The 13,715-nt window shown below is 33.9% G+C and overlaps 1 protein-coding gene across 1 annotated transcript in view; it reads left to right on the top strand.

Annotated features, from left to right (window-relative positions):
- The window catches only part of LOC124353702, a 170,676-nt gene that overhangs the window by 80,097 nt on the left and 76,864 nt on the right, over positions 1-13,715 (top strand). The window contains exon 2 of the mRNA XM_046803672.1: positions 8,570-8,706. Coding sequence (XP_046659628.1) covers positions 8,570-8,706 — 137 coding nt within the window. The remainder of the gene's footprint in view (positions 1-8,569; positions 8,707-13,715) is intronic.

The raw sequence follows: 13,715 nt of genomic DNA, 5'->3' as shown, positions 1-13,715 counted from the left end.
CTCGCTACATTAGAACGACTCAGGCCATTTGTACTGTCCATACAAATGTTTCGAAACTTCCCAGGTTTTTCACAGTTTGACATAAAAGTTTTGTTGAGCTATAGTTTTAAAAGTGGAGTTAATGAAATATGAATATGATTAAATTTTAGCTGTACATAAATATATATATATATAGCTGTGTGTGTGTTTTGTGTCTACATAACTTCACCAAACAAACCCTCTGTTAAAAATGTTTGAATAATATATATTTATATTGATATATATATATATATATATATATATATATATATATATATTTCTAAAATCAATATTGGTAACAATTTTTAATGTTGATATATATATATATATATATATATATACTCGCCTTCGGCTCGCTGGGGGCTACGCCCCCAGGCCCCCATGATGTACGCTTGTAAATTCGGAGATAAGCGGAATTCGGGGACATGTTAAATGAGAGAATTATATTAGAGGTCTAGGAGTTTAAATTGGACCTATTGTATTGAATTCTCCAGTTTTAACCAAAGTTTTGACTTTAAGTGGATTTTGTGGCTTAACCGTTAGAGATACAAGAAAAAGTGACTGGACCATTCTAGTCCAAAGTTTAATGTTGTCTTTCGATTCTACCCTCGGACTTGAGCTACAATCTCTGATTTAGTCGGTACAACGCTTGGGATAAAAGTCTGCACTGGTCAGCTGTTGTGTAAACAGATATAGTGTAAATAAATTTAAAACTACCTTTATCAGATTATTAAGTTGATCAGTATATATATATTATATATATATATATATATATATATATATATATATATATGATACCAATATTGATTTTAGAAATTTCCCAGTCTCAATATCGCTAATGGTCTTAAGTTCGTGGGTCAACATGTTCTGCCATTCGTTACATAATGGCGGCCGTTTAAAGATTTTAAAATTCACTCCGTTATTTATGAACCTAGAAAAAATTCAATTGTTCTGGAATACATAAAACACATTTCCTAAACGTTTAGTTACAAACATGTTTTCTATCTCTAACAGTTTTCGAGATACTGAGTACATGTAAATCCCATAACAATACATTCATAATATTTCAGTTATCATAAAATATCCCTATTTGTTCCGACTGAGCCGTAAGGACTATTTTGAATTTATTTTTATATAATTGTGTCCGCTTTCACTATTATAAAACACAAATATGTGTATGTTTAACATATCTACAAAATTTCTTACAATAACGGTGGAGTTTACATTGGAATAAATCAGAACAGTGCCCAATGCAATTTTCACATTCTGGTCTGGTTAACACTAAGAAGGCCGCCGAACAAATTTGTGATACAAACTATCATAGAAAGCATTTTCCTCAAAGGTAAATCTACGTCTTCTGCAATTTTTAATTTCATTAATTCCATTATAACTTCTCTTGACCACAAGCTGTACTCGATAGGCATCTTCTGCGATCTCAGCAGGGCGTTTGACTGTGTCAGGCATGACGTTCTGCTGAGTAAACTTCAGGCATATGGCATTCGAGGTGTTGCGCTTCAATTATTTGCCTCCTATTTAAAAGACAGAAAACAAGTCGTAGAAATATCCACAAATACAGGTATTCGCTATTCAAATGAGGGAGTCATTAAGTGCGGCGTACCACAGGGCTCTATTTTGGGACCAATACTGTTTGTCATCTACATAAATGATCTTCCCAAAAACATCAACCATAGTAAGATTATCATGTACGCCGACGACTGCACTTTACAAACATCAGAGTCTACTGCGTCAGCAGCAGTTGATGCTGCCAACAATAGCCTCGCTCAAGCTTCTGAATGGTTTTGCAAAAATGGGCTTGTTCTCAATCCAATCAAGACAGGCTTTATACGTTTCACAATACTTAAAGCACCCAATAGTCACATATTCCCAGGCAGTGGACTCACCTACAACAACAACTCATTGCAACATTTTTCTGCCACAAAATTTCTTGGGCTGCATTTGGACGCCCATCTCAACTGGGAATCTCATGTGGATGTCATCTGCAAAAGGCTCCGCCCAGTCTGCTATGCTCTCGGCCGCCTTGCTCAGGTATGCAGCATCCGAGTCCTTCTCGCTGTATATTTCTCCTATTTTGAATCAATTTTAAGGTATGGAATTATTTTTTGGGGTATGTCAAGTAACAAAAATTTCAAAGAGTTTTCAAAATTCAAAAATGGTGTATAAGAGCAATGTTGAAAATGACCAGAAGGGAATCTTGTCAGTTGGTTTTTAAAGAATTAAACATAATGACGTTGGCTGGTCTGGTGGGGTATGAGTGCTGCATGTTTGTTAGAAATAATCCCACTCTGTTTACTGCTGGCGCGGCTTGCCACTCGTATTCAACGAGGGGCGCGCAGCGACTGACAGTGCGGCAACATTCGACTACATTTTTTCAAAAAGGGCCACAGTACATATGTACTGTGGTATATAACAGGCTGCCACCAAACATAAAAAAGAGACAGGTGCTTATACTTTTAAAAGATTTTTAAGAGAGTATTTTTTAACAAAAGGCTTTTATAAGAAGGACTTTATACAAGACATGTAAACTGTATTTTCCTTGTTATATATTTGTTCTTACTTTGATGTGTTCAATTGTATTGTAATTTGAACGAATAAAATATTATTATTATTATTATTATTATTCCGAAACAAAAATGAGAGTAAAAGAAAAACTTGTTTTTTACATTTAGTTTCACGAGGATAATTTAAAAATACAGAAGAAAGTACAATTTTTAAATATAAATAAAAGTAGCTACTTTTATCAATGTTTACCTCATTTATGAACACATTAAAATTACTATTACTTATTTATCTCATTTTGACTAAATTAAAAAGTCTAATTTTTTTAAAGAAAGATAAATTTTAACAGGGCACTGTATATAACTAGATAAATTACTTCTTGGAACATAAAAATAAATTTTTGGCCACAAAAAATGAATTATAAACTAAACTATGTGTAACTTTTAAAAGAATCAAATATAAAATCTAATTTTTCTTGCCACTCTAAAGTATAAATAGAAATCGAACGCCTTTCAAAAGCTTATAATAGTCTCGCTCACAAGAAACAGTAAATCTTTTGAAATGTAAATTTCTTAAAAACTTGATTTTTATCAGCTCCTACGAACATATGTTATGGTACTAGCAATGATCTCAAATGATGGTACAATATTCTAGCCTATTTCTAATGAAAGCGCGTGAAGGTCATGACATATATTGCCTACGTGATCAACCTCGACCTACTGAACGTCTTACTAGCATTCTGGAAGGGGGTGGAGTTACTGTATTAAACTTTGAAGTGGTTCTGATGCTAACATTGTCTTATTATTGTGGAAGAATACTTGTTGCGTAATCTGGCCAAGAATGAGGAGTTCTTGATGACTTTAAATCTCGTATTTCGGCGGATTAATAAAATCACAATCAAGCTGGGTCAATTTTACTATATCAAAATTGTGGCTGGGAGCTCTCCAACGTGTGAGTTTTGGTGGAATTTATGACAGTCTTATCGTAAATTCTTTGACCTTAATGAACCCACCATTTTTGCTGTTTTTTAGCCAAGAATCTGAGAGTCTTCTCCTCGTATTTAGTTCTTTTGAGCTGCTTCCGGATGTTCAGGATGTGTTCGATCCTGTCGAGATCCACTTTTCCATCCTCCATGAAGAGAGACAATGGGCACAATGTCGTCATGTTACCTTGGAATAAGTTGCTACCCAGCAGGCACCACTTCTGGCTGGTTTATACCTTCCAGTTCAACCTACCACAGGGCAGAGCAAAAAATGATGTGTCACTTAAATCTGGGCAACCTTGTGTATGTCCAGGAGAGGCACATCACTAACCGCAAATGTCGATATTCTAAGGTGCAAGGGTAATTCAATAAGTCTAGTCTACTGCGGGAGATGACTGTTGGAGTATTAGGGTGAACTGTAGGAGGGGGGGGTTTGTTCGAGTATTAGAGGTTCTTGCTAGTCTCAACAAGAGTGTGCCACCTGCCTGGTTCAGAGCTGGCCTCCACTTCTTCCGGGGGGGGGCATGACTTTGAGATTACTGCGCTAATTCTTCCTCGTGGATCGTGATAGGAGGCGGCCGCTACCTCCTAACCTTAACCATCCTGAATATCCCGTCACTCCGAAAGCAGCGTTAAAGTGCGGATAGTACTAAGTGCGATTTATAAGCTTCTTGTCCTAAGAGAACAAAATATCTTGGAAGAAGGGACCCACTCTAACAAAAAGGCTCATTGGAAAAGCTCAGGAACTCAAGCACCTACCTGAGATTTTGAAAGACACATTAAAATTACACCTACCAGTTTGTTTTAAGCTAGAACACAATTTATGAGGTTTTAAAGGTCAACAATATCCGTTTGTAAGATATCGAAGTCCCAGTATTTGGAGAGTACTTTATACCTTAAAAATTACCCAGCGTGTCAAAAACCCTCACCGAAATAATTTTCTATACACACCACTGACCCCAATAGTCATGGCATTAACCTATACCCACAGGTCTAAGGATATCCTGCTCCTGGACATTTATTTGGTTGCCCATATAAATAACGCATAGGTGTTTGCTATACTCATCGTAAGTTCCTCTACCAGATATAAACCAGCTAGGGTAAACCATCCTTTCAGTGGATATCAAAATAATATTACTAGTGTTTATAATACAGTAAACTAATTGTATTGTACATAATAAATATTAAAATGTTCCCTCTCAGTCTGTCTGCGGTATATAGGTATGAGGTGGTAACCCAGTTTAGTTTGATGGAGAGATGTTTGTTTCACCCCCCCCCCTCCCATTCCTATCCACTCCTCCTGCTTTTACCACCCGCGCCGCTCCACGTAACGAGGCCAGCAATTGAGGGGGTGGCGAGGGGAGTGGAAGGGGAGGTCAATTATACGCTCCAACAATGTTTGAACCGAAGACAAACTTTGAATCCATTTGCATGATTATATCTCAATTAATATTTACCAAACTCTTTGAGATTAAAAACTTGCGCGGATTCTCAAAGATGTGGACTTGGTTGTACACGTTTTTGTACCTTTACTGTCGCCGATTCCACCAGTTTGTATAATTACATTATTCTAATTAATGCGAAAAGAAACGGAGAAGTGAAATTAATATTTTCAGAAGTCAGATTCATACTTCTTCTTTAAGAGTAACGAGATGGTAACTTTTGAGTTAATATAATGAATCTCAATTCCGACTTCTATTAATTAAAAAAAATGAAATCCTTACTTTTTATTATTAATAGTTTGGTCACTATTTATTTCTTTAAATTATCCCTCACATAGCTGACTAGTCAGTCATTTTGTACATAGTGTGTATAGTCTTTTACAGTTTGGTTGAGGATTAGCGAGTCCTATCGCTTGAGGGTTAAATCTTTGGGTACGGTACGATAAGCGGACCCGGTTTTTCTATATCGAAATTGGCAAACGATATTACTTAATCATAACCATCGATATAATCAATCGATACTGATTAATTACTTTGAACAATTAACTTAAATAATCTACATCAACAGCTGTAAACACTTTCAAATAATACTCGTAATGTAATATTTCAATTTTATATAACTAGCCTAACATTTTATTATTAAAAATGGCAGTAAATTTTAGAAAACTACATGACAATGCTTTGGAAGATGAGATGACATGTTTTCTTCAACATGTTGGACTCGTACCGAAAAACGTATGTGAAACTTGTAGGAAAGAAACTACTTTAGCTGTGAGAGCAGCAAATATGATTGTCTTCGGTTTTCCTAATTTTGGTTATAATAATTTGTTTGATCACTGTAAATATTAAATTCATATTTTAATTTAAAACATATGATTGCTATTGAGGACTATAGATACTTTTATATCGATTGATAGTCTACGATTTGAGATGCGAATATTAGGTATCGATGACTATATTCTTCGATATAAAAAACCGGGTCTGCTTATCGTACCCTACCCAAATCTTTTTCCACACGTTATCCCGAGAAGAAACTGACCTTTAAACTTTGCTTGAAGCCTCATTTCTATGTAAGGAACATCAAGATTAATGATGGTACAAGTCACTGAGAAAGATTCGGCTGAGAGACCGCGAACATTTTTACAGTGGTCTTATGGGTAATCATGATGTGAAAATGCAGAATAAATACATTTATAAACAAATTTAGGGCAATTATGTGGCATTTTAACGTGTGACGTATAATACATGAAGCCTATTGAAATGAGGGAACTTGAACTTTTGCATGCAACCTCATCAAAGCCCGTTTTGCGACACGTTATGTGGCGTACTCCTTCTTTGTAATATTTAAATAAAGCACTATAAGCTTGAAAATCCATTTTTAATTCCTAAAAATATTATTGAAAGAATCCATCAAAAGTATAATAATTTTAAGCCATCGTGTTATAGTGCCAGTGTATCGTATTTATGTCCGCTAATTGCATTTTGTCTTGTTAGACTTCAATAATTGTGAATAGTGATGATTATTATATTAGTGCAATAGTATATAGAATATATGAAAAGTAATTTTCTAATTCCATAACATATAAATCCAAAGAGTAACACGACAGACCAACTTTAGGTTTTTAAATGTGAAAAAACAATAAACTTTGTAACTATTTTTCAATTTCTTATATGTATCTGCTAAACTATAACAAGTTTTTCATTTCGCTGTTATGAATATTTTATTAAAACAAGCCCAAACCAATATTTATCTGATTCCATTGTTATCATTCATACGCTTCTATCCAAAACCATGATTGACCTTTTTCTGATAAATGTTACAGTTTTATTTCATCCTTAAATCCTTTTTTTTAATTTTTATAAATGCTTTGTGATTCTTGTATTCAATAAAATATTCTTCCATAGCTAACATAAATTAAAACGGTTACTTTATGGCCTTCCCCAAATACACTTGCAATTCCACAAAATTTAAATGTTTGTGTATATGGACGATCGAGATATTAAACAATTGAAGAAACTACATACCTGGAATGTTGCTTATTAAAGTCATGCAGTAATTGCATGAAACTCGCATGAAACTAAATGCAGTAAACTCGGCATAACGCGAGTTGTATGATAGTAGTGAACTCTAGTGGCATTACCCCAAACCTATTCAGTGAACTGTTTACTTCCTACCTTAACTTAATGCCGACACTAGCGCAATCTAGATTCGTCGAGACGCGAAGTCACATTCCTACGTATGGGTGCCTTCTCTGTACAAGAAATATATAGTCTCAAGTTTATTATTGATAAATATTTACCAACGATATATAAAATTATGTGAGATATACTCTAGCTACTACTAAATACAAACTAGGATGTATTTTGGGTATGAATGAGGTTCATATGCTTATAGAATTAATTCTATCACCTAATTATAAAATGTAAGCGTTAATATAATTTTATCTTACTTGTCATTTTTCTTCTTCCTGTGTTGGTTTTTGTGTGCTTATTGTTGCATACCTCACATTAAAAACTCCTAAATACTCTTTAAATGCGTCTCGAGGGTTTCAAAAGTGACAATTTGTCTGTCACAAACAAGCAACAGAACTAATTAAAGTTTGCCACATGTTTGTGTCAGTCTTAAACATGAAATTCGTTTTAAGTGGTATCTCCAATTCTGTAAACATAAAATCTGTTTCGGTGTCAAATTACATCTCAGAAGTCTTGAGAGATTAGAAGAGTTCAAGTCCTATTACTTTACAGGATGTGTCAGTAACACATTGGATGTAATCAAAGTTGTGCTTTATTTAATTTAGGTAAAGAACTTGACAGTTCCTAGCGATCTTCACACCACGTTTTCTGATGTTGATTTCGGCAATGCGATAGCTTGAAACTTTTAAATTAATTATACAATAATTATATATTTTTAATACTAAAACCGACAAGTTGTAAAGTTTAAATGTATCCCAGTCTTTTTATTGCTCAGCATTTCAATAATTATTCAGTATTACTAATTATGTACAAAAATCATGAATAATTGGGCACTTGATTTTTATAAAAGGTGAAGTACGCATTGATAGTAAGACTGATGAAATCTGTTAAAAAGCAGCGTTGTTAATTTTTAAGTAGAATAAGAAGCAAAGTAGTACTGAGAAAAGTACTAACGCTACTTTTGTTAGAAGGAATCTTAGAGTTCGTCACAAGTGCAAAAGAGTCAAGCTACATCACACTACTTGTAATCTCGACCAGTTCCATATTCCTGAGTTTACCAAGTCGTTATATTTAACGTAATTAATTCTGTTAATTGGAATGAATAAATAGTTCATTCACTTAAAACTAGCGGTTTCAACTTCTATTTAGCGGTTTTATTACTTAATAATCTTTTTTCTTCAGAAACAATAATTTTTTTAAATAAGTTTTATTTTGACCTCTACAAAATATCTTACAAGTATATCACGTCGGGTTTATAAGGATCATGTACAGAAACAATACTTTTTCTCTACAACTTTAGGAGACAAACTTACTTTATAAAAGTTGAATGTAAGGCTGAATATAACAATATCTTGCCTCTTTCTATATACAACTATTCCTTCCACCCTATAATAATAAGGCCACTTCCATGTTCCAGTATGTAACCGCACGTACTACGGGGATGTGGGCAAGACGTACCAGCTGAACCTGCACAAACCGCGAGAGGAGCGGCTGCCATTTCTCTGCCATCTTACCTTCACTGCCAACGGTCACAGCCACGGAGAATTAGTCCAGGTACGTCACAGCAGTTAATCAAGGACACCGTGCTTCTCACTTGCACACGTGTCATACTATACTGTGTTTAATAAAGAAAAGTAAAAAGTAAAGTAATTTCTTATTTTACCAGGCGAAGTTAAGGTTAAGAAGCTCTCTCTAACACCTTAACCTAGGGACCAACGACTTAAAGGTGACTTCCGAACCACCACCAATGGCCGGGCAGGCGGACTGCTTGCAAGGACAAAATGACTCAGCGATTACCCATCCAAGCAGCAGCCACGTTCGACGTTGCTTGATTTTGTTTATCTCGCGATAACCGTCGTACCCGCTACACTGAGCCATTGGCTTGAGTGATTGTTTTAATCACTCGTTACAAAAACTTTGAGGCCTCGTTCTTTGCATATAAATAATCACAAAATATTCCACATACGTATATACTATTCCGTTTCGTTTGACAAATGTTTGTATGTGTTATTTATTTAATAAGTTCTAAAGTGATAAATTAATTAATATATTATATTGAAATTTTTACGGTTATTTTTGCCTTAACGGGCTCTAGCTTTGTGCAAATCATAATCAAATACCATACTGGAACTGGTATCAGAATCATGTCATTCTAAGGCTATAATATCAATTTCCACCAGAACCAATATAATGACGAAATAACGTTGCATTAAATATTCAGACACAAGAAAAAATGTTTGGAACAGATTTTTATAAGAATGGATTTTATTAAATTGAAAAAATCTATTATTAATATTTGTATGAATATTAATCAGTTTAAAAATCAGTACTGGATCAGAATGAAACATTATTAATGTTTTGTAACGGATTCCAGCAAGTCAAAAACAAAGCTTTTAAGTTTTTAAGGCATTTTTTCATTGCGCCCTTTGGAATTTTATCTAAATCAGCACTGTATCAGGAGAAATACATTTTCATTTATTTCAACCGATCAGAGCAGTCAACAAAACAAATCCTTTGATTTTTTTCAAGTCATTAACATTTTAAAAAAGGCTACCCCTTTGGAAACCTATAAAATTGATTTATTATCTAACGTGATCTATTATTTATCACGGTAATTTATGTTTAAGAAAGATCCAATACTGTACAAAATAATAAACTTGAAGTTTATATTGATCATGGATTTTTCAACCAGTCTTTACTTACTTTCGAACCAATTCCACAGGTTTCGTAGAGCATTCGTAATTACACACTATGGGAAGTAGTGGCGTCCTTTACATTGCAAATTGATGGTGATGAAGGAAATGGCATGAAGCTCTACTCCGCACGATCCACATCAGTCTAAACCGTTTATTGTTGACTTAGCCGTGGCTTAACTTCAACTCTGATGCTGTATCCCTAAATCTGCTGCACCAGCTGGATTAACCCAGTACCAAAAGGCAAAAGGTTTTACAATTTATCCATTATTAGATAAAAAGTAATAAATATGAAAAAATAAAACTATTCCATTTAATTTTGTTACTGTCCTCAACAGACTTTTGTATTCTTTATTTAGACTTGCAGAAATTAAAATCATCAAGAGTAGTCTACAATTTGACTTGGTGATGATATAAGTTTTCAATCATGAGGTTTATCATGAGGTAAATTGGGGTTGATCCCCAGAAGGGTTCACTTCTGGTTGACTTGTATCTTCCAGTTGAATCTACACTGGGTACAGTCAAAAACGATGGGTCACTTAAATGTGGGCAACCCTATCTATGGATGCCCAGGAGCAGCACATCACTAACCGTGAATGTCGAGACATTGAGGTGCAAGGTCTCCTCATCGATAGGTCGTTTCTACTGCGAAGGATGTCTGATGAAATAGGCGAGGCCCCTTATGTGTTAAAGGCAGTTGCTAGCCTGCACATACAGGCGTGCTACCTCTGCCTGCTTTGACCGGAGAACCTGGTTCTGAGCTGCCCCCCCCCTTTTCATAAGTGTCATGAGAAAATGTCCAGAATCCTTTCCACGGATCTCAACAGGAAGCGGCCCCTACCTCAAACCTTACCCACCCTAAATGTCCTGTCACTCTGGTAACAGCGTAAAGGTTCTTTCAGGACCATGTGCAATTGGAGGTTTCTCAGCTTTTTGTCCTAAAAGAACAACAAATTGTGATTTTATTGAGAGAGTTTCATTCACATAGCCTTTAGGCGTGGTAGTTGACAAAGTCTAAAATGGAGAGATTATTTATCATACTTGGCTGGCAGGATGGAATTCGTAAGTTTTGTTATCAATAATTCCAGCGTCAGCCAATAGCGATATTGCCACAAGAGTCTGCTATGCCTATCTTATATAATTCTGTTAGATAAAACTCGGCAATGCTAACAGAGATATCCTTTCAAATATTTAATTATAAAACTAACAGCTTTACTCATTTACTGTTGTTTTTCAAAATGATGTCTTACTAAAATTAAATATTCTAATGCTCACTTGTTACACTCCTAATAGACCAGATTGATGCCCTGCTCAAAGGCTCTAACTTTACGAGGAAAGAGATTACCCCTGCGAGATTTCAATCCCTTTGAAGAGTGAAATAAATCTGCCTTTAAAGTATGTCCTTTAAGATCTTTGCAAGTGGTTTAATTGGTTTTTGGTTAGATTAATTTTTATTTATTTCAGAGTTTATTTATTTATGCCTTGTTTTCCTTTAAGGCACGTTTTTGAAGTCAAAAATAGTATTCAAATATTGTTTGGTCACCCCAACAAGAATTTATAGACACTTAAAATAGAATTGTTGTAGTCAGTCCCACACAGATGAACATTTACAGTTTTGATTTTCGCCGTATGCACATGAGTTCTGACAGTAAATGGCGTGTTTTTTTTTTTTTCATATTTACGACTTTGCTAAAAATTAAGAGCACTTTAAGAAAATTACATATTTTCGTATAAAATATTACTAACGGATATTAATTTTTATAAATAAAATTCATGTCACTGCTTTCACCTAACTTTCACATATAAATATAGATCAATTAAAAATTTCATATTGTTATCTTCAGCAGCCTTTTCTTGGGCTTGATTAAAATTTAATCCCAAAGAACTTAATAAGTTTGGTGAAGGTTGTCTCTGAGATGTTGTCTGAGATATCCTTGATATTTCAATCGGTTTGGAATATATCCAGGCGTATCAGGACTTAATTTATACCCTGAGATGTAAGGGGTTATTTTCCAATACATTTTGCTAGGAACGTCGTAGATATGTTTTATTCATGTCATTTCATTTATACTAAATAGGCTATAAAAATGATACTTCACAAGATAGGGGTGCAGTTTGAAAATTTAAAGGTAACCCCCCGTACTCTCCTTTGAAAAGGGGGGACTTTTTATCATTAAAAAATCCAAAAATATTTTATTAAGTATGGTGAAGGTTGTACATCGATATCTCAATCCGTTTGTAATATATCCAGACGTATCAGGACTTAATTTATACCCTGTATACAATAAACTGTTACCCATAATAACTGTTTTAATGTGAAATTATTAAAATTTTTAGATGACTCAGTGAAATTAAATACTTTACGCAGATTTAGAATACATTTTTAAGAACGTAAAGTAACTGTGTGTTCAATGATTAGTGTGTTATTCTAAGTTTTTCATGCGATTAGTAGATTAATACTTAAAGGTTACGATAGCTGTTTTCATTTGAAAGGATTAGAAATCCGGGATAGTTTCCTCTATGGGAGTAAATATTTTAATTCAGATTTTGAAGAATGTAAAGTAAATATTTGCTCAAAGAGAAGTGGGTTATGTTTATCAGGAGATTATCTGATTAGTGAATCCAGTTAGTTAAAATTTGAATAATTGTTTTCACGTAAATTTGAATATTTATTTGACTTTTAAAGACAAATTTAATGTAATAATAATTCTGTGTTTTTACATTGTATTGCGAAGACAGATAATTATTTATAGTCCGGAATCCGAGGAGCAATTTGCATTAAGAAAGAGCAGGCAATATGATTTTTCTATAAATCGATACAAAAATTTACCTTAAAAATAAATCGAAGCCATTCTAGTATTTTGAAAATCTAAATGGGTATCAAAGGGTTAAAAATCTTTATATATATATATATATATATATATATATATATATATATATATATTTCTTGTGTTCGTGTGTAAGTCACTGAACTCCTCCTAAACGACTGGACCGATTTTGATGAAATTGTTTGTGTGTGTTCAAGGGGACTCGAGAATGGTTTAGATTCACAATTTGGTCCTATTTAAATAGTATATTTAATTTAATTTTTGTTTATAAATTATTGTTGATATTGGAGTGTTTTATATTGTATCCGGCAGATTGCGCTACGACACGTAATATAAATTGAACTGATACTTAACAACTAATCACTTTCAGCTCAAAGAGGCAGAAACATGTGTTTACATTTAAATTTTAGTAAATATGATATTTATACACTGTTATAACAACTACCTTATTGTATAAAGCTGTGAATGTTTGCACATAACGTAATCTAATCTGGTTAGTTCCTTTAACATTGTGTATGGACTTTTTACTGTAGTTATTGAAAAGCAAATGGAGGTAACATACTCTTGCCCTAATACTTGAAGCATATACCCATAATACATATTTAGTGATCGGTAAAAATATAAAAATCACTTAATCATCAAAATTTAAATTTAAGTTCGATTCCTAAACCAACATATGAGACAGTTGTTTTGGTCAGTACAACAGCATAAATTTATTGTAGAACCGTAAATAGATTAGACTGGGAGTGAATTTAAACGACCAGAACAGACCCATATTGACCGCAGCAACTTTTTAGTTGTACGATACACTTTCGTCATTGGGATAAAAAGGCTAACTCTTATTGTTACTGAAGCCATCGAAGAACTTCAATAAATTATCATGGAATGTGGGAGGAAAATACTAATCTTATAAAAACTGTTTAACTTTACTACTTCAGGATCCCAAACCTCTATTCTTTAAACTTAGATCTAAAATGGATCAGGAGATTGGAATAACTTTAAGTGACTACCGATTATTTCAGGAGTGTTTATTATGTCATAG

This window comes from Homalodisca vitripennis, chromosome 2 (assembly GCF_021130785.1).
Source record: "Homalodisca vitripennis isolate AUS2020 chromosome 2, UT_GWSS_2.1, whole genome shotgun sequence".
Taxonomy (NCBI): domain Eukaryota; kingdom Metazoa; phylum Arthropoda; class Insecta; order Hemiptera; family Cicadellidae; genus Homalodisca; species Homalodisca vitripennis.
Note: the sequence above shows the minus strand (reverse complement) of the source record. Positions and strands in the feature narration are given on the sequence as shown.